Here is a 26,396-nt window from a genome sequence, read left to right as displayed (position 1 = left end):
TCTGTACGTACACATGCACATGTGAGCATCTGATTGTGCAAGCCTGCAAGTGTTGTGAGTCTGTCTACACACACGTGTGAGTTCACGGATACATTCACGTGTGTGTGCGCGACTGTGCATAGGTGAGTGAGCGTGTGAGTGTGCACATATGACCGCAGCCATGTGTGAGTGTGTGTATACCTATAAGTGTGAGTGTGTCTGCACACATCAGTGTGAGTTTGTGAGTGTCAATGAGTGTGTGTGTATCTTTAGGTTTAGCCCGGCACACTGCTGGCTTCCCCCAGTTCCCCAGCTCTTGGACACGGTGTAGGCAAGATGCTGGATTTTCTGCCCCAAAAGAGGGACCTGGGGGCTATTTGCTGGATGGACCCGTGACCAGACACACCCAGACATGACGTCCTGAAGGGACATCCTTCTCCCCGCTGGTTAGAGTGGACGGTTATTTCTCCTCAAAGCATTGGCATGGAAAAGTCAAATGTGGAAAATCCCTGTGGCCGTCATGCAGAAAAAATACGCTGGAGGGAAACACCTCTCTGTGGATGAACTAGAAACAACCTGCATGCTTACCGTTTCTACGCCCGTAGGATATGAACGGGAGGGTGAGAGAGGACAGAGCTAGGAATAGGCTGCCAATTTTGAGGGTTTATTTTCTTAATTCATATGAGTTTCGATATAAAGAGAAAGCATGATGTGACAACATTTTATGGACACTTTCCAAACAGCAGGAAGCGCCCAGCTGGTAAAACGTCTTGACTTTGCTCCCCTCTCTTGGAGCTGTGGCCTGACAGGGAGTGGAGTGGACTGTGAAGGATGTGCGCTTCGGGGCTGAACCCCACTCATTGGCTTTGTGGCCCCTCAGACCCTTTGTTTCTTTATCTGTACGAAGGGGATAAGGGACCTACTTCGCAGGGTGTTTCTGAAGATGAGAAAAAATGGTGCATGCACAGGGCCAATTTTGAGCTTTAAAATATAACATTATCTTTGATTCCACCTTCATATTTTATAGAAGTGCTCATATGCTATAGTAGCAAAAGCTCTAAGAGATGACAGCATACTGTAATACAGATTCATCTCACATTTTAAATGTTCATATTTCCCTTAATTATAATACTTTTCTGATTAATTCTGTTAGAGCTAGTTACATTTTATTTTTTTGAATATTATATTATAGCTTTAACATGTTTTCTTTTCTTATTGACACTTTTTTTTTTAACCTCCTTTACAGCAGCAGAGTTTATGAGTCAATCCTGTAGTACTGGTTTTCTATAAAGGGTACTGTCTCCCAGGAGACTTGCATTAAGCCCCTTAGCTGCGTGATTATTTCCAGCTCCTTTTTTTGTCTTCTTGTCCTGGCATCTGTGATCTAGTCATTAACCAGGCAAATGCAGCAGTTAATCATCTCAGAAATTAATCTCCCGAGAATAAAAGACGTACTGATGTCCTTTGGGAGTTAGGCTAGAAGGGCCGTTCTGGCAGAACTGTTTTGTATTTTGAACACAAGGGAATTATCCTTCTGAAACATGTAGCCAAGATGAATCTTTGTTACCCCACTTGAAAGTTTTCTCAGTAGAACTAATGAGACCTTCATCTAATGTTAATAATTGTGCCTAGTCTAATGTTAAAAATTGTACCAAACAATGAAAGGCAGCCCAACGGAGGAATAAGGACGTGTCATCAACTAGGAAGTTTTTTTTTGTTTGTTTGTTTGTTTGTTTTTGTGGTACGCGGGCCTCTCACTGTTGTGGCCTCTCCCGTTGCGGAGCACAGGCTCCGGACACGCAGGCTCAGCAGCCATGGCTCACGGGCCCAGCCGCTCCGCGGCATGTGGGATCCTCCCGGACCGAGGCATGAACCCGTGTCCCCTGCATCGGCAGGCGGACTCTCAACCACTGCGCCACCAGGGAAGCCCAACTGGGAAGTATTTGATACGAAATTTAAAAATCCAGTTCACACAACACACGATGGTTATGGAAATAAAACATAAATCAGCTGTCATTCTGTCATCCCTCACTGTGTTGTAGTCCTCTGGTCCTTTCTGGGTTGGGCCCAATTTTACAGAATCACGGAGTTGTTGTCTTCTGGGGACAGAACCGTATGAGGTGCTGTTCTGATTTCACATGATGAGGTGCCGTTTCCAAGCCGCTAAACGTCTTCATGGGGAGCACATCTGGGTGATGCTACATCCAGATGCTCTATAACAACTTACTCTCCCCTCCCCCCCCAAAGGCTCACTTCCAGGCTTTGCCGGTTTAAATTCTAGCAAGTAATAAACATCTGAGACTGCAGCTTCATGGCCCTCAGACCAAGCCTCGGGAAGGGATCACTGGGTCATAGGAGCGTTTTCACGGCTTTTGATCTGTTTTGTCCAATTGTGTGAAGGATGCTTTTCTGAATCTGATGCACCACTTTGATTTGCTGGCGTTTTCTGCCGCCAGTTTGGGACGATAAGGTAAGAGAATACTTTGGACTTGATGGAGGGAGTCAGATTCGGGTCTGAAATGTGTTTTCTGCGTAACAACGAGATGGGACCCAGAGATGCAGCCTGGCAGTTGGGTACTCACCTTTCCTGAAAGATGCCATCTGCCTGGAGGGAGAATGGGCTGTGACATGCAGGTGCCCCGAGGGACACTGCTGCGGCAGTGGTGGGTGTTTACGAGCAGGCATAAGGGAACGCTCCCGGCGAGCACATCCTCTGAAGCCACTGCCACTGTCGGCGGCGCAGGGAAGGGAAGGGCCCTTTCTCTGGGTCCAGGTGGCCCAGGCCCCTTTGTGCTGCCGCTCGGGAGAGGCCAGAGCCACTGCCACTGCCCGACCATGCTCAGGACCCTTGTGCTGGCGCTGCTGGCTCTGGTCACCGCCGTGGGCCCGAGCCAGGCCAGTGGCTTCACAGGTGAGGTGTCCGGGCTCTGTGCGGGGATGGCGGAGGGGTGATGGGCTCCCTGGGAGTGGGCCCCTTGAAGACGGCAGCCCTGCCGAGAGCTGGGCAGGCAAAGATGCACCTGCTTTGAGAGGCAGGGTCGGCCCCTTCTTGGCCATACTTTTTCATAACCACACAAGAGGTGGTGGGAATGCTTCCGAATCACCTGGGGCTTGGTGGGATTCAAGTGTGGATTCTGAGTCAGTGGGTCTGGGAGGGGCCCGGAACTCTGCATTTCTGCCTGGGGTACAGATGTTACAGGCCCACTGGCCACGCCGAGAGTAACACATTCCTGGAGAGTCAGAATCGAACCCTCTGGAACCACAGCCCGTTAGTCTTCAACTTACAGATAAGGAGAGGGAGACCAAGAGTGGCCAGGGCCACAAAGCCGGCCGAGGGCAAGGTTTCCACCAGGGTTACCCCTGCCTTTGACCCTGGCTCAGACCTCCTTTGCCCGCCAGAGAGCAGGGATCATGAAGTGGGGCTCCCCGCTCACCTTGGGCTCTGCCAGCCCCGTTTCCTCAGCAAGTGGGGATGCAAGTGGCCCACGGGGACGTGAGGGACCAAGCACATGTCCAAGGCCCTTGAGAGACACGTGTCAGCTGCTAAAAACACGTTGGATTTCTGAAGCCCCAGATTTCAGAGAATTGAGATTGCAAACCTTTCACATCATTTTCCTATAGAAATCCATCTTATTCCGTTGGGAATTCAAACAGGGCCATTCTGTTTCTACCATCGACTTCAGTTTTGTACTAATTTAAACATTTTTCACCCATGGGCAGGATTCTGTGATTTTTTTTTTTCTAATGAATTGTGATTAAAAAAAAACCAACTTGATATTTCCTTTGGAATGACTACTATGCAAACCATACAGCTCAGTGGCAGAACGAATGGGAATGTCTGGAAGCCAGAGGAGGCCTTAGGAGGCATTTCATGTGCGGGAGGACCCCAGCAAGAGTGCTAGGTGGTCCGTCAGGGCTGCACGTCTGTTTGCTCTCAGGTACCACATGCTCCGGTACAGGCATGATTTCATTTAATTCTCCTACAACCTCAGGCACAGCTATGATTCTACAAATGACAAGGCTGGGGCACCGAGAAGGCATGAAACGTGCTTAGAATCACACGGCTGGTATTAGTGAAGCTGGTGTGACTGCAGTTCTGACCCCAGAACCCACCAGAGCATTAAGGTTTTCTACGTCTGGGATTAGAACCCAGGGCCCCTGCCTCCTGTGCTCCTGAAATGATTTGTTGAGCAGCAGGATCTGCTAAGCGGTTTCTACTGCGAGCTCTGCCAAGAACCCAGGCCTGGGGACGCCTTGGTGGCCTCTCACAGAATGTGAAAAACAAAACATGGAGATCCAAGTGCAGTTTCACTTGGAAGGAGGAGTGTGTGCGCGTACACGCGCGCGCACGTGTGCATGTTCTTGCGAACACATGCAAGGCGCCATCGCTCAACTAGTGACCACGTTTCACTGTGGCGTCTTCTCCAGCCCCTCATCCCAGTCACCTCTAAGCTCTGGCTTCGGAAGCCGCCTTCTCCTGCCCTACCCCACCCAGCCAAGGGCCTCTTACTCCCTCCCAAAGCTTCCTGGGACCCGCCCTTTGGTGAATACAGGTCGGGTCTACTCCCAGAGGCCCTGCCACCCCAGGGGAGGCCACCACGTGGCTTGGGAGTGGGCTTGCTCTGGGGCAGTGGGCTTCAGCACCCGATTCTGCCCAGAGTAAGGCTGCAGGCTCTCCCAGCAGCCTGGGCGTGAGGGCTGGCTTGGCCCCATTTCTTCCTGGGGGTCACCGGCCCCCAAGTCTCGCTTTCTGCATGCTTGTGGGTGACCCTGAGGCCAAAGGTGGAACCCTTCACGGGTGCTGTCCTGGGGGTGGGGATGAGATGATTTCTCCTGCCCCCTCTGAGTTTTGCCCCAGAAATCCACCTTCTCACTGAAGGGTTTACACTGCAACATGGAGGCCCTACCCAGCGGCTGTACAGTCTCCTAAAGCTTAGAGCCCAGAGCTTGAGTATCTGAAAACGTGAACTACATTCAAAGCATTCATCCACCCTTTACTGACAGCCCAGGAACGCAGCAAGTCCCACGCTGGCCGCAGACGTGGGAGGCACCCCACGGCCCTCCTGTCAGTTCCCTGGGGCTGCCTCAGCAAAGCCCCACAGACTGGGGGGCTTAGTGGTAGAGATTTATTTCTTCACAGTCTGGAGGCCAGAGGTTCCAGGTCAAGGTGTTGGCAGGGTTGGTTCCTCCTGAGGCTGGGAGGGAGAACCTGTCCCCGACACGCCTCTCCGCAGCTTCTGAGGGTTCCTGCCGATTTTAGTGACCCCTGGCTTGTAGATGCATCACCCTGATCTATGCCTTCGTCTCCTATTGCATCTCCCTGCGTGCATTCCTGTCTCTGTGTCCAAATTTTCCCTCTCATAAGGATGCCAGTCGTACTGGATCAGGGGCCACCCTACACCAATATCACCTCATCTTAACTAATTATGTCTGCAAAAACCCTTTTTCCGAGTACAGTCACATTCTGTGGTACTGGGGTTTAGAACTTCAACTTATGAATTTGGGATGGGACACATTTCAGCCCTCACACGGTCCCTGCTCTATGAGGCGACAGAGGCTCCCCGGGCAGATGGGACACCCCAGGACCCAGTGGCAGGTGGTCCACGACACAGGGGTCTGAGGCTGATGAAGGTAGTAGGTGATATGGGGTCTCGAGAACCAAGTGACAATTCTGATAAAGGCCATGGACATCTGTGCCCAGGAACCAGGCTCCAGGTGAGAGACACCTAGGGCCTGAAAAGGCCAGCTGGATGTCCCACCTCGGGCACTGTGTCCTCACGCCCGCTGACCACAGCAACCGTCGGACTGAACTTTACCAGCTATGAACTTCTCAGGTGTATTTGACCTGTGTGTTTATCTTTCATCTCATTCCAAAAAAATGGTGCCACTGCCATTGTGCCCAGCACTTAGTGGCCTTCACTACGTATTCACTGAGGGGACCGCTGTGTACTCACGTCGCACGCGACAGCCCTTATTGCGGAGATGCGAGGTGTGCGCAGGGCTCTCCAGCCCGCAGAGTCAGAGAGCACGCAGCAGAGCCCAGGACAAGGGCCCCAGAAGCTTGGTTTCTCTGTGTCCCCTTATGTGTACTGTCAGACCCCTGGGTGCGGGGAACCGGGGTCGGGCTGGGGTAGCATCTCCTGCTCTGTGGGGGAGGATTGCTCAGCCAGCAGGTGTCATGCTGCATCCCTTGAGTCTATGCTACTGCATCGCCTTCTCGGATACGGGCCGGTGGGCAGATCCCAAGGGGTCCGCCGTGTGCGGGCGTCTTGTTTCACCTGCTCTTGCAGAAGCAGAGGACTTGCAGAGAACCCCTCAGATTGGTTTGATTCTGGAATTTTCTCCTCTTGTTTCTCCATCCTCCTCCCTCCCTCATAGAAAAAGGCCTCTCCCTGCTGAGCTACCAGCTGTGCAACTACAGTGTGAGCCAGCATGTCCAGAGCGTGGAGGCAGTGCACACATCCCGCCTGACCTACGTTCCCTGCGGCTGGTGGGTCCCCTGGCGGCGCTGCCCCAAGACCGTCTACCGGACCCAGTACCTGGTGGTGGAGGTTCCTAAGCGGAGGAACGTGACCGACTGCTGCGAAGGCTATGAGCAGCTGGGCCTCTACTGCGTCCTGCGTGAGTCCTGCCCCGTCTCGGGATAGTCACTGTTCATGCCCCCTGGCCCTGAACTGACTAGAACACCGGCCCTCAGCCTCAGGTGTGCATCGGGGTCATCCATAGGGCCAGTCTAAGCACCCGTCACTGGCCTCACCCCGGATTTCAGGCCCAGGGGGGCAGGGGTGAAGTACAAGTTCCCAGGTGATGGTGATGCTACCGGCCCGAGCCCCACTCTGGGAGCCTCTGTTTTGGGCGGTGGCTCTCAGACCTGGCTGCACACCGAAGTCCCCGGGGCGGCTTTAATAACGATGACGCCTGGGTCCCCCTTCAGACACTCTGACGGATTCAGTCTGGGGCGTAGCTTGGGGGCCCTGGGATATTTCTTAAAGCTCCCCCAGCCATTCTAACAGGCAGCTGAGTTTGAGAACCAGCATTGCGATCTCTTCTGTAATGGCAGCCAGCCTTGTCATTCTAAAGGCTGTGAGACCCTAGTCTGAGTCCCAATCTGTGAAAGAGATGGAAAGGGTCCCCTTACTGTCCAGAGGCTCCCAAGGCCTCTTACTCCCTCTGCGTGGTTCAAAAGACGCTTGGGGCGGCGACCAGCCATGCTGAGGCTGTCCCAGGCTCGTCTGAGGCCGGGCGGACGGGGCTGTGTGGCGTTCAGGGCTCAGCCTCTCGACACGGAGGGAACTTTCCAGAAGGCCTCTTCCGGGCGCAAGGGTGCAGGCGTGTGCTTGTGTGAATACGTGGGGGGGGTGGGGTGGTGGTGATCGTTTGAATCAGTTTCAGAGCTGAGATGAGTTTCTGAACAGGCAGGAGGCCTGCCTACACCCACCCCCGTGGTGGAGGGGAAGTGGGAAGGGTGGCAATAGGGCACCCTGAGACATGAGGCTGCCTCCTCCGAAATGCAGAAAGCACCAGCTCGCAGGGTGTGGGAGCCGCTCCTGTGACCCGTCCATCCCCGGGGTCCCGGGCAGCAGGACAGCCGCAGGCTAGGGCGTGGACATGGCACACCAGGGGTGCAGCCCTCCAGCCCTAGGGGCTATCAGATGTAGAGTCTTGGGTCCCTCAGACCCTGCAGACGGGCTGGACCTGCAGTTATCCTGAGTGCATCTCCCTCAGCCTCCAAAGCCCGCAGAGGATGGGGTGGCTGACATGTGCACTCATGCAGCTCAGAGGGCCAGGCCCCGAGATGACCGGACCGCTCAGGGTTGAGCAGGTCACAGGAACACACCTCTTCTGGGAGTGTTAAAACGACACCATGGCCACCAATGCCGCCACCACCAATAAAAACCAGGAAGGGCCAGCTGGCCTCAGGTCTGCAGCTGGGTGCCTGTTGTGTATCCTGCTGGTTCCCTGAAGGGACACTTGCAGGGGCAGTGCTGGGTCTGCCGTCCCTGCCTCCAAGGGCCCCATGCACAGCGGGAGCTGCCCCTGCCCTGGGAGCACGCTCTTCTGGGGCTGGGGGTCCCGGGTCGGGGAGGCCTCAGCCGGGGCACACGGCACTTGGTTTGGAGCATCAGATCCTGGTAGAAGGAGGGGGCCACCCTAGCCCACCCGCCTTCCCCCGCAGAGGCCACACTCTCCCCACCTGCTGTCGGTCTGTCGTGGGACTGGTGAGGTCACAGGTTCAGAGGGCCAGAGGGGCCCCCAGGAGAGGCTGCGCCCCCCAGCCCCGCCCAGCCCGAGCGGTCATCTTTCTGTGCGGCCTGCTGCCCTCCCCCCAGGAGAGAAGGCGGGAGGCACCTGCTTTCTGGGAAGCAGGGACACAAGCTCATCTTGCTTCCCAGCGAACCAGCCTCCCGTGGGACTCAGCCCCACTTTTAAAGTGTTAGGGCCTTTAAATAGGGGCTCGCCAGGCAGGAGAGGCCCAGAACATTCTAGCTAGAGTCCCGTGGGCAGATCTGCTCTGGGGAAGCGCAGGTCATGGGGCGGCCGGTGTTTGGCGGGGGGCCGGGGTGGGAGGCGCTGGGGCCAAGGGGAGGACTCAGCCTGAGGGCCCACAGGCCCGGCAGAGGGGGCTGAATTGGGGTGGGGTGGGGTCCACAGTCCCCCCCGTGCCTTGGAAGGGTCACTCTGGAAGCAGCGTGGAGAGGACGCAGGCAGGATCCCAGAAGGAAGGAGGAGAGGAAAAGGGGCCTGTAAAAGCCAGTGGGAGATTCCTGGTCGCTACGGGACGGGAGCAGACGGGGACTCAGACCTGGGGAGGCGGGTGACTTGAACCCCTGTTGGATTTAGCTGGTGACGTTTGAGGAAGCGGCTGTGGCGCGCATGGGAGGGGCACAGTGAGGAGGAACGTCCAGGCACACGGCCCACTGGACACCTGCTCGGGCAGGTCCCGGCTTGCTGCCTGGGCCCCGCTTGACACCGCAGCTGCTGCGGGGCTGCCCGGTGACCGCCGGGGAGGGCATGGGGGGCTGTAGCACTTGTTCCTGCAGCTTGGGAGGCCCCCAGTGAGCCTCGGTCTCCCCCCACCTCCGAGCTCAGGGACACCACGTGGGCAGCTAGAAAGTGCCTGGTGGGAAGTATTTACACCACGGGCACCAGCAGCTCAGCTTTCTCCACACATGCCTGGCTCCTCGGATCAAAGCTGGTGCAGAGGTTCCTCACGACGGCTTGGCTCTCTGGAACCAGAAGTGAGAGGTCCCTGTAAGTGAGGCGCTGAGACCCACTGGTTGATTGGCACAGAGGAGCCTGGGGCCACAGCCCGGATGTGGCAGCCTGGGCACCCGGGGCGGAGAGGCAGGCAGAAGGCACTCGCCTCCGGGCCGCCCGGGGCTGGGGTTTCTTATGTCTCAGCAACCTCAGCTCAGCGGTCTCACCCCCGGCAGCAGTGAAACCTCAGCTTTCCTTTCTTCTCTCTCTTCCCACTCAACAGTCAAGAACCCAAAAAAGGGAAGAGCATTACGTGAGAAGAGAACACGTGATTTTTTTTTTCAGTCTCAATGCCTTTTTCAATTTTTTTAAGTCCCACATTTGGAAGGCCATGATATAAGCCATATATGATCTTAGTTGTGGGAAGGCCATGATAAGTCATATACGATCTTAGTTGTGGGAAGGCCATGATAAGCCATATATGATTTTAGTTAAGTGTATTTTTACAGTACAAAAACGAATACACAAGCAACGTAGAAAATTTGGAAACAAAGAAAAGGGAAATTGCCCGTAAGTCTGCCCTCCGCCTGCCCCCCCAAACAACCCCCCTCCCGCAGCAATGACCACTGTTAACATTTTCTTCTAGTTTCATTCAGGGAAGACCTTTTACAGAAGGGTGGTCACCCTGTTGGAGATGTTTTGCAGCACACTTGTACCCCTTGGCAATTTATCTGGAACCTCTTCCGAGTCCATAAATCGTGTTCTCCAGCGTGATTTAATGCCCACAAGGCACCACTTCACACGGATGGGTCAGCGCTAAGCAATCTGCTACCACTTAGCGTCTAGTGGTTTCCAATTTCTGGTTCTTATAAATAACGCTGCGATGAGTGTCATCTGGTGCAAACACTGCTGCACAAAAGTTGGAATATTTAGTCAGGATGGATTCCTCAGAGCAGAAATGAGCATCTCAGTGGGCACTCACCACCTGCAGCGACACCCCAGTTCCCGCACGGCCCGTCTCCTCCGCACGCCCTTCTGCACGGCAAGCCCAGGACCCCGCTGGACCCGGAGCCTACCCCAAACTTCCCTTCTCCCAGGCTGATGGCCAGGGCCCCTTTGAGGAAAGAGAATTCCGAGGAAGGATTATTATCTGATTATTCCAGAGCGGATCCGATTCCCCAGCCCTAGAGAGTCCTGGGCTGTGGCTCAGAGAGAAGTCTCCGCCTTATCTCATGAACCGTGACTCACCTGGGGTTGCCAGGCGCTGGGCAGTCCTGGGTCATTGTTTGTGTCGAGTTAGGGAAGGAGAGGAGGATTTTTGACTTTCTACCAAGTTGGAACCATTTACTGTTCTCTCTGGCTCTCCGTAAGCCGGCCAGCCCTGAGGGATGGAGGGGGTTTCCCAGCAGCCTCCATATTAAGACGCACTTTAACTCGAAAGCACTTCTGTTGTGATCAGGTCACTGTTTTTGGAAGCCCGTTTCTCCTGGTGGCTATTTTCCTTTCATTTAGATAAACCTCTTGGTTTAGAATAGTTTTCAATTTCCAGACAATTTGCAAAGACAGTAGAGAGAGTCCCCCTTCACCCCTCTCCCAGGGTCCCTAATGTTAGCTCTTACATTACCAGGGAGCATTTTCCCCAATAAGGACCAATGTGGGTGCATTACTGCTTAATTCTACTCCACACTTTACTTGGATTTCCCTTTTTTTTCCCCTAATGTCATTTTTCAGTCCCAGGAGCCCATGATACATTTAATCTCATGTTTCTTAACCGCCAGGCAGGAGAGGCCCAGAACATTCTAGCTAGAGTCCCGTGGGCAGAGGGACTGCCAACCGAGGCGGCTCGTTTTCACAATGGGAGAGAAAGCAACGTGCTCCCGATCCTTGGTGGGTGGCCCTCCAGGGGTCTCGGCATTTCCATCCCAGCACAGCCTCTCTCGGACTGCAAAGCTGTCCCTGCATGGTCGCTTCTCCAGGACCTCAGACATCGGAATAGCCACCGGGGCAACTAGGAAGTGAGGAGGGGGCCGAGGACAGCGTGGAGAGGAGAACGCTCTTGACAGTGACCGCCAAGCCCAGGCTCAGCTTCCGCGAGGAGAGAGCTGACGGGGACCCTGCGTGCATTTCAGCACCTTTGTCTTCTCTTCTCCTCCTTGGCCAGTGCAGCTGCCTTGGTGATGTGTTCCCCAGGAGGGGCCGCCACCTCCTTTCTGGCTGTGGAGCATCCTGCAGAGACTCTGGAGAGCCCCAGAGGACCACCCTTAGGACCCTGGCCCCTCGGCTCTTCCTTTCCACCTGGTGACCCCACGCATCCTCCCGAGGGGCTGGCCCTCCCCAGCTCTGAGGGCGTGTTTCCAGAGCATGGCTGTCACGCCTTCGCTGACTGTCCTGGAGTTTGGGGAGCCCAGAGTGGCACTTCTAAATGTCACGTAGGGCACAGAGCTTTACATGGATCTGGGCAGGAGGCAGATGGGTTTGAGTGACACCCAGTCGGGCCTGCAGCCCTCATCCCCGGGTGGGTGGGCGGAGCTCACACAGGCCCTTCCTCGGACGCTGGTGTTGGGGTCTTGCCTTCCTTGTGCTCCCTCCCTGCTGCCCTCAGCCCCCGGATGCTCACGGCTGCCCAGCTTCCTGCATCCCATGCTTCCCTGAGCTCCATCCACTGCTGGGCCTGCACAGACCCGGCAGGGGGATCAGCCCTGCCGCCCCCGACGCCCAGCCACCGAGTGAGCATCCGGCAGCATCAGCTGGCGCCCTGGCAACCTCCCTGCAGAGAGCAGCACGCCCGCTTCCCCCGGGTTCCCGTTCTTCTCTCCCTCTCCTGTGCTTTCCTGTCCCCTGAATGTCAGTACCCTGGCTCCCGGCTAGTCCCCTAGGAGCCCCCGGATTCTCAGAAAGTTCCTGCTTTTATCAGGTCTCTGAAAGCTCTTTGCTTTAGAAGCCCATGCCTCCGCCAGCCCTCACCACACTTGCCTGCACATCCCCCGTCGTCTTTGCCTCCTGCAGGCTCCCGTCTGCACGTCTGCATTGTCTGCCCCGAGCTGCGTCCCTCCGAGCACGTTGTGAGTGCTGGCCCTGGAGGTGTGCAGCCCACAGCCCCACTGATTGACCTCAACGGACCTCCCGGGCATTGACCAGGGGAGGGGACAGGGCCTCGCTGCCCCCCATCTCCATGTGCGCCTCCAGAAAGCGCGCCACACTTCACATCCGCACGGCCAAATCCTGGCTCCACCCAAGGCCACTCTTCCTGCAGCTTCTCCCGGAAATGGTGCCAAGTGGCTGCCCAGGCCTGAAGCCTTGGATACATCTTGAAGCTTCTCTTTCTTTTACACCCTGTCCTGTCTGTCAGCACGTCCAGCAGGCACTTCCAGCTACAGACACTCAGGATCTGAGGCTTCCCGCTTGTTTCCACCCATCACCCTGGTCCAGCCTCCACCAGCTCTCGCCTGGACCATCACAATAGGCTCTCGACAGGCGCGGCTGCCAGAGCACAGCAGGGATTAGCAAGTCAGGCCGCCCTCAGGGAAGCTGTGGACGCAGGACAGGGAAGGGAAGGGGCAGAGGCAGGGGACGATTTCACTGCATTGGCCACGGGGTCGGAAGGTGGTTTGTAAAACCCCAGGTACCTGGGGCTTTGCATACGGGGTACGGCAGCTCCAGCCCCCGAGGGCCACCTGAGGGTCCTAGGAGGTGGGGACGCAGAGCTTGGCAGAGCGGTGTGACAGTCTGGGCAGGGCACCACGGTGTCCCCTTCACCACGGACCTGCCCCAAACCCCCAGGGCACCCACCTCAACACCGCGGGGGTCTTTCCGTGGCCCAGCCCACCTGCTCACCCACCGCACCCTCACCAGCCCTGGGGACCTCCTTCTCACCTTTGGGGGGCCCAGCGCATTCCCACTTCCTGGGCCTCAAGCTACAGGCTGTCCCCCCAGTGCCCCGGCCCCTGCAGAGACCCCTGTTCAGGGTGGCCTTCCCTGCCTACCTGCCCCTGGGCCCTGCTTCTTCCCTGCAACTCTCATTCATCTGAGCTTTTACAGGCCTATTGGCATATTGGTCTCTGTCCAACATCTAAGTGTCCTGAGGCAGGGACTTTGCCTCGGGCCCACTGCTGGGTCACGGGTACCTTGCTTTGTGTCTGGCACATAGTAGGTGCTCAATAAATATTCAATGAGTGAGTGAGTGAGCTGTCAGGACACAGAGCAGCAAGGGGGCCTCTACGGGCGTGGTAGAGAGCCCTGTACACGGACTCCTGAGGCCTGGAGGAACAGGTCACCCGGGCCCCCAGCTTCCTGGGACAAGCTGCCCTCCTCCCAGGAAAGATGGTCAGGCTACGTTAGAGTCAGAGCAAATGGCCTCGATGGCTGCTCTGCAGGACAGGGCGAGGCCCTGCCCAGGCCTGGCGGTGGTGGCCCTTGAGTGGGCTGCTCTGTGCGCCTCGGAACCGCAGACAGATTCCAGTGCCAGGAGGCATCCAGCCACAGCGCCACGCAGGCCATCCGGGATTCTACAGCCAATAGCACTAATGGCTGCTCGCTTGTCCCCCAGCCCTGAATCGGTCTGAGGAGTTCGCATCCAGACCCGGCATCTGCCCGGTGGTGAGGCCAGAAGCGTCTACCTCGCCATGCACCCTGGATGCGGACTGTCCTGGTCTTCAGAAGTGCTGCCCTTCGTCGGGGGGCCCCCGCTGCTCGGCCCCTGCCCCCCAAGGTAGGGCTGAGGCCTGATCTGGGAGAAGGTGGGGGGAGGAGTGAGTTTCTGGTAGCAGCAGCCCGGGTTTTATGGGGAGCCTGCAGCCTGTGCATGGGCCCATTTCACTCATAAAATCCGGCCACTGACCCCTCAGGGGGAGAAGTGTGCTCACAGCTGCCCTGAGGGGGTTAGACGTTCCTGGAAAAGCAGGGACCCCAGTTTCCCAAGATTGCCTGGGGAGGCCCTCAGAGCTCCTGGTGAGCTTGCTGGGAGCTGAGCTGTGTCAGAGCTGGGAGGTTTAGGACTGTCTGCTTGTGCAGCCCCACGGGGACCCGAAATCCTTCCCAGGCCCCCGTCTGGCAAGTCAGTGCAGGCCCCCAGGAGAAGAGGTGGTCAAGGTTCAGAGCCAGGGAAACACATATAAACTGTATATATATATAACGTGCAATATACAATATATTATAAAACATGAAGTATTAGTATAATATATATCTTATTAGCATAGTATAAAGTAATAGTATACATAATGTAAATATTATGTTACATATAATATATAATGATACTATTATACTGTATACATTATAGTATATATGTTATAAGTAATATACATCGTGTTATCTAATATACCTTGTGTACAATAGTACATTCTACGGTATAAATAGGAACCTATATAACATAAGAGAAGCGGGGGCAGGGGGTCGGAAGCGTGCCACCCCATTCCCCAGGGGCCTCCTGTGGCCCCAGCCTGTCCTGGGCCTGAGGCTCATCCCTGTGCCCTCGGGCAGCTCCAGAGAGGAAGCTGGTGAGTTTCTGGTACAACGTGACCGTCCTGGTGAAGATGGACTTCACGGAGCTCCAGCAGGCGGACCCCAGGCTGCTGGATCACATGAGGCTCCTGCAGTCCATGGTAGGTGTCGGGGTGTCGGGAGGGGTTCCACAAGAGACCCCAACTGACTGACCCTGAACCAAATGTGGATTCTTACTTAAAAATAGCTTGGGGCTTCCCTGGTGGCGCAGTGGTTGAGAGTCCGCCTGCCGATGCAGGGGACGCGGGTTCCTGCCCCGGTCCGGGAGGATCCCACATGCCGCGGAGCAGCTGGGCCCGTGAGCCATGGCCGCTGAGCCTGCGCGTCCGGAACCTGTGCTCCGCAGCGGGAGAGGCCACAACAGTGAGAGGCCCACATACCGCAAAAAAACCCCAAAAAAACAAAACAAAACAAAAAAAAAACCTCTTGAAAGAGATACGATTTTTGTGCAATAAAATGCCCTCTCGGAAGGGTGCGGTTTGGTGTGTTTTGAGATACGTGGCGTGCAAGCCCTACCCTATCACGACGTGAAGCAGGCAACTCCTCCTCTTTTCAGGGTCTGTTGCTTAAGGCCCAGGTGCAGCCTTCCCAGGCTCCAGAGCTGTGCCCTTGAGCACCTCTCTCACGCATCCCCGAGTTCTAGCTCCCGCTTTAGGGAAGTCCCAGGAGTTCTGGAAGGTGCTAAGATGGGGACCTGTAGACTGGGCTCCTCTGTCTTGGCACTGTCGATGTTTGGGGCTGCATGGCTCTGTCATGGGGCTGCCTGTCCCCACAGGGTTTCGCAGCAGGCCTGGCTCTACACAAAAGAGGCCAGAAACGTGCCCGGCTGTGACAACCAAAACTGTCTCTAGATGTGGCCACAGGCCCCCTGAGGGGCAAGGCCCGCACCCCACCCCCGGGAGGGTGCCCCAGCCTAGACACAGCTCACGCTTGCTGACGCCTCGGCAGCACCTTGCAACCAGCAGGACGTCTTCACGTTCTGGGAGTCGCCCCACCCCCGCGCAGGTCCTGGGAGCCCAGCTGGGGGCAGGCACTGCTCACCACCACCTGATGGTGCCTACCCAGGGTGGTGGTCTGACCTCAGGACCCACTTCCCAGGTGAATGCCCTGCAGTCACCCCACGCTGGGAAGGGCCCTGCATTTGTATAATGCTCTGCTGTTGCCTCTTGAAATGCTTAATAATTTTTGAACAAGGGGCTGCACGTTTCCTTCCGCACTGGACCCCTCACACTGTATGGCTGGTCCTTCCTGACTGTCAGGTCCCGTAGATGTGGCCCCTGGGTCATGATATCAGACCAGAGTTGGCCGGGGTGAGCCCAAAACAGATGGCACACACCCTCACCTTGCTCTGGGCTGTCCAGTAAAACCGCTTGAGAGGTACTCCCAAATGTCACCTTGACCCAGAAGCCTCTTTAACTGTCCCAGCTAGAAGAGATTTTTGTCTTTTCTTAGCTGGGGATGCCTAGTTGGCCAGTAAGAACATGGCTCTGGAGCCAGACTGCATGGATCCAAATCCCAATACTGTCACTCATCAGCTGTGTGACCTTGCTCAAGTTACTTAACCTCTCTGTGCCTTAGATACCTACTCCGTTAAACAGGAATAATCATAATCCTACATGAGACAGTGGCTGTGAGGTTTAGACAGTACATTAAAAAGCTTAAAACGATGCTGATCCATGTAGGTTCTGAGCTGCTGTGATTGTTGGTTTTTGAATGTTATTGTTCTCGTCACCCTTTGCCTCTTCATGTGTGAAGGTTTTGTTCCTCCCCTCAGGAGAGCCTGTCCACATGGGCTCCTGACTGCAGCAGGTACTGGGCGCCCTAACTAAGGGGTTTGCACGAGGCCAGTGTTGACTTCCTGATCTGCCTCCCCCCGTGAAGTGTTTCAAGTCTGCTGAGGAGGGCGCGGGCTCCAGGGTCCCCAAAACACCTTTCTGGTTTCCAGGGGAGACTTGTGGGTTTGTTGGCAAAGCCTGCTTCGGTGATGCCCTTCTGCCTGGTAGTCACGCTGTTTGCCTGTCTTCCCAAGGCAAATATCAATGCTACCTTGAGATTTCGGGATATTAGACTGGAACAAAAAGAATTGATATGAAATGAGAAAAGGGATCATTCAATTTCAGAAAATATCAGATGTGGTTTGACGTCCAGTTCCCTAATTCCAGACCTGATTCTCTGTTGTCAGCTGCAAGAGCGGGGACCGGTGGGGGGACCCTGGTAGACCGGTGTCTCTTCCTGGGGCTGCGGTAGCAGACCACACAGCAGAGGTCCGCTCCAGGCGTCTCCTTAGCTTCTCCCTGTGTCCTCACATTGTTTCCTCTGCCAGTGTCTGTCTGTGTCCAAACGTCTTCTTTGTGGAAGGACACCAGTCATCTTGGACCAAGGCCCACCCTAATGAGCTCATCTTAACTAACTACATCTGCAACGGCCCTATCTCCAAATAAGGTCACATTCTGAGGTTCTGGGGGATTAGGACTCCAACATGGGGATTTTTTTTTGGGAGGGGGACACAATTCAACCCCAAAGTATGTATAATCTGGTTTGCGGGACTTTATTGGAATGACAACAGAGATAAAAATATTGGAGAGAGTTTTTTGCTGCACAGGAGAATGGTGTGTGTGTGGGGTGTGTGTGTGTGTGTGTGTTTTGTGTATGTGTGTGTGTGCAGTTAATTTTAACGTCCCTAGGCCTCCGTCTCCCTGTCTGTCCGATGGGCGCGTCCTTCCACCGCCTGATGCTCTGACTCTGGTTTCACAGGTCACCAGTGCCCTGCAGCCACTGGACACCACTGTCCACCACTTGCACTCGGCCGGGGGGGACACCTCGATCACGGTGTCCCGGCTGCTCCTGGGTCTGCCGCAGCCAGAGCCTGTGGCCCGCATCTCTGCGGTGCTGGATGGCGTGGTGAAACGCATCTATGAAGTGATTGACATCCGGGTGCAAGGTGCTGCTTCCCTTTGTTGTCCCCTTGGGGGCGGGGGCCGCTGGAGTGGGAGAATCATCCAGTAGGTGAGGGGCGGTCAGACCCACCGTTAGCTCATCCCAGCCCGGAGTTTAAACTCCAAGTTCCGAAGCCGAGATTTTGAGAACTCGTTCTGTGCTAGCATCCCCTTCCCCTTCCCTCCTTCCAGCCTCCTCCTAAGCCTCTCATGTCCAGTTTCTCCTTCCATCCAGGTGGAGGCTGGAGAACAAATCCTAGAACAGCACACAAATAACCCATTTGCTCAGTTCTTGGGTTCCCAAATTTCCTTGTGGCCTCTTTCCCACCCTCGCTAAGGACATCCTTACATCTCGAAGGCTCTTAAAGCAGAGTTGGCACAAATCTGAGTTTGGTGCAGCAGATAGATGTGTTTCTGGAAGAAATTACCTGGCTTTTCTTTTCTTTTTTTTTTTTTTTCTGTCCATGTCAGGGTTTGGCAAACTTTCTGAAGAAGGCCAGATAGTAAATATTTTTGGTTGTGGGCCACATGGCCTGTTTCAACAGCTCAGCTTTGCAAAGTGGCATGAAAGTAACCTTGGACAATCCGTGAGCAGACGGCTGGGCTCCAACAGCACTTTTCTTCCCGCTACAGAAGGCAGCTGGAGTTTGCTGCACCCTTAGGAGGATGGCCGCTCTCGTGAGGCAGCTCCTTCTATGACGCTGAAGGCCACACAGAAAGATGCCAGGGTCTGGAGCCCAGGGAAAGCTCTAATGATGGCATTTAATTCCCTTCCACTCTACAAATGTTCTTGAAAACCAAACCGAGCAGCGCCCATAAGCCAAGTGCTTGTCTCGTCTGTTCTGACAGGTTTCCGTCTGGAGACCCTAGAAACTCCCCAGCAGGTGTACAAGGAGGGGTTATCTCACGAGGCAGCGAGAGAGAAGGCATGCTGCAGGGCCCGCGGGCGCGTCCGCGGGAGGGTGTCAGAGAGAATCCGTTATGGGGTGCGGCTCTGATTGGGTGGCTGAGGAGAGGGAGGGGTAAGGGAGTGGGGCTTGTTCTAGGTTGGATGCTGTCAGAAAGCAGAGGCAGTTCTGTGATTGGGTATTTCAATCAATCTCATCCAAGGGGAGGGGTAACCAGCATGAAGACGAGCTAGGATTAGTAAAGAATGAACAGCCCCTCATTGCGGCCAAGAGAGCGGTTGGTGCTTGGTGGGTGACGGTGGCCTTTTTTTCCCGTCTGGCTTAGATAAAATGGTGATATGGCCTTGCTCTGTCCTGGCGGCAGAGAAGCCTGGCTTCCTGTTCTGGGCAGGTGCACCTGCTCGACAGGAGAGGGCCAGGCCCCTTCTGCAGGTCAGGGGCTGCTCTGCCCTATTTCTCCATCCATACACTGCCGTCCACAGGATAGATGCTTGGGGAGGATGTCTGGACCTCATGATTTCAGACTCAACACAGCCCCAAAGTGATCTGCTCGGGCCACAGCGCCCACCCAAGCACATGGAACTGTGCCTTGAGCCGTGGGCCAGCTGCTCCGGTGAAGAGGGTTGTGACCGATGGGGCCTCTAAGGCAGGGCATCAAGAGGCCCCTGGGGACCGCGGCCCAAACCACTTCCTCAGCTCGTGTGATACACATCTGGAGGTTAATGGGAAGGACCGATGGCCCTGATGAGTATTCTCACCTGTTCTCCTTTCCCACAGACGTAGACGAATGTTCCTATGACGAACTCAATGCCTGCACTGGGAGGGGACGGTGTCTAAACATGGAGGGCTCGTACCAGTGCCTCGGTCACCCGGAGTCACCCACCTCATCCCCCCAGAAGCTGGATGGCAGCTGTGAAGGTGAGCGACCGGGCTCTCCAGGTGGGGAAGGAAGGCCTTAAGGAAGCCTCAGTTGAGATGCAGACACACCTTATCCCCTTTGGCCTCTAGAATTCTCTCTTCTTTCTGGAACCTGATTTATGGCTTTAACAACATTGTTACGGGAGTGCAAGGATAAGTCGCTCCCAGTCTCAGCACCGTGGCAAATTGTTTTTATTTTCTCCTGTTTCCTTCCAGGTTTTTTTTTGACCTTATTTAAATCCTGCCACATATTCAATTTTGTATCTTGCTATCTTCACTTCCCATTATGTCATGTAAAGCTTTCCAAGAAGCAACTTTGTCTTCATAATTACGATTTTCAATGCTTGAGTAACAGTGGTATGCTATAGCAGGGATACAATGCTCTTAGCTATTTCCCTCGTGGGGGACTTGTATGTCACCTCCAACATTCCTCTCTGAAAACTACAACTTTCGCTAGCATTGTGAAGTGGTTGGGGAGAATCTTGTTATAACTGAGTTTGAATAAATTAGTGATTTAATCCTCATGTTCTTTTCCCTTTAAGGGGAGAGGGGTGATTGAGTGGTGGCTATTCCTAAGGTCTCTGGAGTTTCAAAAATGCACCTACCAGCCCCACCTCTGCAACCAGACTCGCCTGTCCTGTGCCTTGGGGGCTTTGTCCGACTAGAACTGTGCTTCTCCTCTGTGCATGATGTACCCACAAAGCTTTGCACAGAATCCCAGCAGACCGTCCTAGATCTCCTGCGCTGTGGCCTCAGGGGGGTGCAACCTGACCCGCAATGTGAACAGAAGTTTGGAATATACAGTTATTGACAATACTCTGCTCAGTTATCTGAAAAGACATCAGACTCTGTTCACAGGCAGGAGTGTTGCCAAACTGCCACGCTGACAGCTGAACGTAAACAGGGAAAGCGCACCACCCCGACCTTAGTTCCAACAGGGCAGAAAAGACAAAGCCGGTGTCTCCCGATCAGAAAATTAGAGTGAATTCCAATCGCATATGGCGAAGGGAAACAGCACATGTTTTAAATTTAGAAGCTAATATAATAAATGAGCTATCTGCTGGAATGGGTTAGAGGTACAGACCCGTGGAAAATACAGCGCAAATTTCAGATGCTTTTCTTGTGAAATTAGTCACCCAGTTAATGACACACAGGGCAGCTGGATTCTTGCACAAAAAAACCCCCTAAGAAATATTGCCCGGTTTGCACTTCATGTTCCAGGAACACGTTCTGCTTTTAGGATGGAGTGGAATTGTATTCAAGGGTCATGCTAACTCCCTCCGAGATGGTCCCCTACCCAGCTGAAGCCTGATAGCTATTCAGCTCCGTAAAGAACCATCTTCTGAGGTGGCTGCTTGGTGAGGGCAGGGCCGCTGCTGGAGCGTCCACTAGGCTGCCAAGGATTACCGCTCAAGTTCACAAACCTGATCTATAATCAGGTTTTCAACGACTGAATGCTCAGCATCTTGGCTCAAATGCCCAGTGTTTCTACCTTTACAAGGTTCAGGTGTCCAGCTGACAGGTCCAGGGCTTAAGGAGGAGCAGAGACTGACACGGGAGATCACGGGAAAGGCCACTGCCCCAGCAGCACCCTTCCTGTCCCACCAGACACAGGTCAGGGCTGCCTGGAAGGAACAAAGGCCCAGACCCGTGGACACAGAGAATCTGACATGCTTCCCTCAGATCAGTGTCGACTCCTGAATTCAGGTTCACAACCGTAGCCCGGGGAGGGCCACAGGGCAGTGGCACCCTGGGATCACACACAGTCAAGAATTGTGTTTATCTTCTGGGGCCACATTTTCAGAGGGAGGGACGTTGCAAAGCCAAACGGCAGTGACAGAAAGCGTCCTGGCCAATGAACTGAAATCCAAGTCAGAGGGAAGAAGGAAGGGTCAGGAAAGAAGGATCATTTCCAGCTTAGAGTATCTCAAGTTCTGTTCTCCAGAAGAGGGCCTAGCCTTAGTCCGTCAGAAGGTGGCTGATTTTACAGCAACACAAATAACTTCCCAACAAGTTGTACCGTCTCACCATTAGCTGCCTTGAAAACTACTTAAAGAAGCGTGGGTAGGTGGATTCATTTCCTGGGCCTGTGTAACAAAACAGCACACACTTGGGGGTTTAAAACAACAGAAGTTTATTCTCTCACAGCTCTGGAGGGCAGAAGCCCACCATCGTTATCAAGTCCAGGTGTCGGCAGGGCCAGGTTCCCTGCGGAGGCTCTAGGGCAGACCCCTTCTTTGCCTCACCCTTCTTCTGAGGGCTGCACGAATCCCCTGGCTCGTGGCCACTTCGCTCCCATCTTCAAGGCCAACATCTTCAATCCTCTCTCTGTTCCCTTTTCATGTGGCCTTCCCTTCTGTGTGTACACGTGTGTCCTCTCTCCCGACTCTCTCTTGTGATCGCGTTTAGGGCCCACCTGGATAATCCAGGACAATCTCTTCTTGAGAGCCTTAACTTCATCGCACTTGCAAAGACCCTTTTTCCAAACAAGGTCACATTTCCAGGTTCCAGGGATTAGGAGCTGCTATCTTTGGAGGTCATTACCCAGTCTATTGCCGGTGGTGGGACAGTTTAGGCGTACAGCATGGGAACTTTGTCATTAGTTATTGGATGGCTTTGCCATTTACTCTCGACTTGACCTTTCTAGGCCTCAGTTTCGTCCTCTGTAAAATGGGATCATAGTAGAGTAGAACCTATTACCTGGTATTGTTAGAAGGGCTGTGTGGAATGACATGCCCGCTGCCACAGCACTCAGCCGACGGCAGCTCTAAGTGTGTCACAGATAGCCTGGCTGGCAGCGTGATGCATGTAGTGGGAGGGGGTGCCCATAGCGCCGTGGGTGTCCTCACAGCCCCGTGTCCCCACTGCTGCTACGACACTGGCCACGCTGGCTTGGACATCCCATGTGTGTGTCTGGCATCGCTGTGGACCTTAATCCATCCTTGTTTCCATCACTGTGCTGGATACATAGTAGGTGCTCAATAAATGTCAAACCGTATGAAATTGCCACTGTGGTTGGTCAAACACGGTTGAATCCGGACAATTGTAAACGTCTCAAGGTAATACATTGGAGAAAGAGCTACACAAATGCTCGGCTGTAGCATTCCCCGCAGGGAGGACTTATTTCTATGGATGAGAGGGCCACACGCCCACAGCGCCTTAGCTGCAGGAACCATGGGCAGACAGCAGCTTCCGCAGATGCTTCTGAGGGTTTCATAGGCATCGAAACGACCCCATTGGTGGCTCCTTAGCCCAGTGTTCTAGGGACCCTCTGGCGTCTTAATTTTAACAGTGAATATGTCTCCAGCCAGCCTGATACCCTCTCAGACTTCCTAAACTCCAGTCCCGGGGTTCTTTCCAACACCTAGGGGACCCTTCCTATTTTAATTCCCCTCAGCCTGGAGGCACTCGTGCTTGTAAAGGGCCACACACAGGCCCATAATACGGATTCGTTTGCCGTTCCACATCGAGTGGTGCCTGAATGGCAACCAGGACCTGGGGCTGCAACCTTGTTGCGAGCTGGATGCGGCTGCCCAGGCCTCAGGCCTCGTTCTCAGCTTCACTGTCCTATTTGCCAGGCGTCGTGTGGCCACCTGCGGGATTGAAAGAATGTTGGGTGTTGTGTGGTTTGCGTGAATCAGAACAATGAGTGCTTTTAGCAGATTTTTAGAAAAGTTGTAGCTTTTCCTTACTTTCTCAGTGACACGTTCCTGGGGACAGAGACCGAAAAGTTACGTGGTTATTAGACCCCCAGAAGGTGATTGTCTTGATTTCATGGTCCCAGTGGCCGGGAGGTGGGGGTGAGACCCACGGTCTCAGGGCCTGAGCTGCTGTCCAGTCCTCAGCTGAAACAAAGGACAGTGTCGTAAAGAGTGAAAACCACCTGTGAGACAAAGGCACAGAAAAATACTGGACAATTCAGTGAAAAGGACAAACGCGTCTCCTTCAAAGTACACGCTACCTCTGCATGCAAGGAGAGTTTTCAGGAAGCTGCAAGAATTTAGATGGAGGGAGGGTTGGGCTCACCTTTCTCTCCAGCATCCACCAGTTTAGATCCGTGCTTTGCGGGGACCTGCAGGGGCTCACGGTAGGGGAGCACATCCACAGGGCACTGCCATCTCTAAAGGGCAGCTCAGGGAGGACCCAGCAGGGCTGAGCTGCAGGATGAGGGTGGGTCACCAGTCTTGATCCTGAGCCTCTTGGCAGCCAAGGCCAAAAGGGAAATGTGTTGAATTGTGCCAATTTTAATTTTTACTGAAAGGAAGCGTACACATTTGTCGGAAAGACAATATTTTTTGTAATATTAGAAAGCATATATCCTATGAATCCTTACAGGAAGGGCTTTGGAAACTTCACATATATTTTAATTCTTTTTTCTTTACTGTGGTTTTGCAAAAGATTTTTTAAAAAGTCTCCTCATCACTTGTTTCTTATAGAAATCAAATTCTGCTGTAAAAATGGTGGTGTCTATAGACTGAGGGCCACCCTAGACTTTGTATAATTCATATTGGCCAGGTGCCTGCTGTGAAGCCAGAATTTTTCTCCCCAAAAAAGACATTTAATTCCATCTGAGCATTAAAGTACATATTGGTTGTTATATTTGAGTATTACTCCCTAAAGCATGAATGTCGATATGAAAACACAGGACACCTCAGCCTGACTCCGGAGTCCTGCTTCCCCATGGGCCATTGTTTTGGTGATGAATTAGCCGAGCAGAAGACCTCGGGCAAATGATCAAGTACTTGTGACTCAGAAGAGCAGGCCCTTTGAATCTGTGTTGAGATAGCATTTATAAACGTAGCCCAGAAACATCACACCATGCGTTAATCTGCTCAGGCTGCCGTAACACACCCCACAGACTGGGGGGCTTAAACAACAGGAAGTTACTCTCTCACAGTCCAGAGGCTGGAAGTCCAAGAGCAAGGTGTTGGCAGGCTGGTGCCTTCAGAGGCCTCTTGGCATGCAGACGGCCGTCTCCTCCCCGTGTCCTCATGTGGTCCTCCCTCTACCTGGCTGTGTCCTCATCTCCTGTTCTATAAGGACACGAGTCAGGTTGGATTAGGGCCACCCTGATGACCTCACTTTAACTTAACAAGTTCTCTAATGACTTTGTCTCCAAACACGGCCACATTTTGAGGCACTGGGGGGTTAGGACCCCACACACGAGTTTTAGGGGAACACAGTTCAGCCCATCACACACCATAATGACCACAGCTACAAAAACAGCTTGTTGTTTTCATGGCTTGGCTATTGTAAATAATGCTGTAATGAACATGGGGTGCAGGTATCTCTTTGAGTTAGTGATTTTGTTTCCTTCATATAAATAACTAGGAAAGGAATTGCTGGATCATATGGTAGTTTTATTTTTCATTTCTTGAGGAACCTCCATACCGTTCTCTATAGTGGCTGTACCAATTTACATTCCCACCAGCTGTGCACGAGGTTCCCTTTTCTCCACACCCTCTCCAGCATTTCTTATCTCCTGTCTTTCTGATAACAGCCATTCTAGCAGGTGTGAGGTGATACCTCACTGTGGTTTTGATTTGCATTTCCCAGATGGTCAGTGACGCTGAGCACATTTTCACGTGCCTGTTGGCCATCTGTGTGTCTTCTCTGGAAAAGCGTCTATTCAGATCCGTTGCCCATTTTAAAATGAGATTATGATTATTGCTTTTATTTTTGCTAATGAGTTGTATGATTTTCATATATTTTGGATATTAACCCCTTATCAGATATATGATTTGCAGATTTTTCTCCCGGTGTGTAGGCTGCCTTTTCATTTTGTGGATGGTTTCAAGCGGGACCGAAGCTTTTCACTTTGATGTCGGCGCACTTGTTGACTTTTGTTTCTGTTGCTTCTCTCTGACGTTTTCTGCGTCTTCCTCCTTCTGCCCTTTTGCAGACTGCCCTCCCATCAGAGACCTCGTGGTCCTCAACGTCACCAGCAGCAGCTTTCGAGTGTCTTGGAGTTTAAATTCCACCCAGAACTGCACTTTCCAGGTGCAGGTTTACCAGGCTGAGGAGCTGCTCAGGAACGCCAGCACCCGGGGGACGAGCCTGGAGGTGGCTGGGCTGGAGGCCGGAGTGCTGTATGCGGTGAGGACCAGCTACCAGGGGTGCTGGGCCAACGTCACCACCGCGGTCACTGTCAAGACCGGTAAGGCCACATGTCTGAAATCCACACGACCTGTGAGTCTGTCTCTCCAGCCTAGTCTGCTGGCCCTGGTGATTCCAATCACGCGCTTCCTACGAGCAGGACAGGGGCCGTCACTGACCTGGCCCCAACTCTCCTGGGGGGCAGTGAGCGTGCTCTGTGTCCCGGAGCAGTGCCACGGTGCTCGTGGCCAGCACAGGCTCCCCTCGCTCCCCTGCGCCTCATCCTGACTGGGGGCTCTTCTGACATCTGGGGTGATGAGGGCTCTGTGAAGATCCCATCTTGCTGTGGTTTGAAGGACACATAATGCAGTCAGATAGAGTGAAGCCCAAAGTATAGTAGAGCAGAAGAGGGTAGCAGTTCGCACGCATCGAAGGGACTTTTGCCACACTTAATTCCACACAGCTGAGTCTGTATAACTTCCCCAAACCCAAGAGCTGAGCATCTGTAAGATCTTCACGAAGTATGCCTCATTTCCCATGCCGTGCACTTGCAAAGCTAACACGATGCCCACTGCATCGGAGCCCTGAAGAAATTTTTGCCCCAAATAAACACAGCGTAGGCATGAATTGGGGATTCCAGTGTCCAGGAGGCAGCTGGCGTGACCCACGTGACTCTGCCGGGTGGCCAACACTGGCCCTGCCCCGTGATGCCACCTCCCCTCTGCCTGGTCGTGGTGCTACCCCGGTGGTGTAGACCTCTCTCAGGTTCGGCCCGGGGAGTTCCCTCCTAGGCTGGCCTCTGGCAGCGGGACATGGAAGTGTGCGTACGGACAGTGTGGCTCTGAGACATTCTGGTATGGGGACC

The 26,396-nt window shown here is 53.9% G+C and overlaps 1 protein-coding gene across 1 annotated transcript in view; it reads left to right on the top strand.

Moving 5' to 3' along the window:
• Positions 1 to 2,367: 2,367 nt before the first annotated feature.
• UMODL1 (uromodulin like 1) overlaps positions 2,368 to 26,396 on the top strand; it is a 61,871-nt gene continuing 37,842 nt past the window's right edge. Inside the window, exons 1-7 of the mRNA XM_089910212.1 lie at positions 2,368 to 2,890; positions 6,358 to 6,600; positions 13,724 to 13,885; positions 14,653 to 14,774; positions 17,428 to 17,614; positions 19,295 to 19,435; positions 25,338 to 25,592. Of these exons, the coding sequence (XP_089766338.1) occupies positions 2,536 to 2,890; positions 6,358 to 6,600; positions 13,724 to 13,885; positions 14,653 to 14,774; positions 17,428 to 17,614; positions 19,295 to 19,435; positions 25,338 to 25,592 (1,465 nt within the window). The 5' untranslated portion in view covers positions 2,368 to 2,535. The remainder of the gene's footprint in view (positions 2,891 to 6,357; positions 6,601 to 13,723; positions 13,886 to 14,652; positions 14,775 to 17,427; positions 17,615 to 19,294; positions 19,436 to 25,337; positions 25,593 to 26,396) is intronic.

The sequence above is a fragment of the Delphinapterus leucas genome, chromosome 4 (genome assembly GCF_059928025.1).
Source record: "Delphinapterus leucas isolate spDelLeu-1000000601 "Yukka" chromosome 4, BTC_Dleu_Yukka2, whole genome shotgun sequence".
Taxonomy (NCBI): Eukaryota; Metazoa; Chordata; class Mammalia; order Artiodactyla; family Monodontidae; genus Delphinapterus; species Delphinapterus leucas.
The sequence above is the reverse complement of the archived record's forward strand: the minus strand, read 5'-3'. Positions and strand labels throughout refer to the sequence as shown.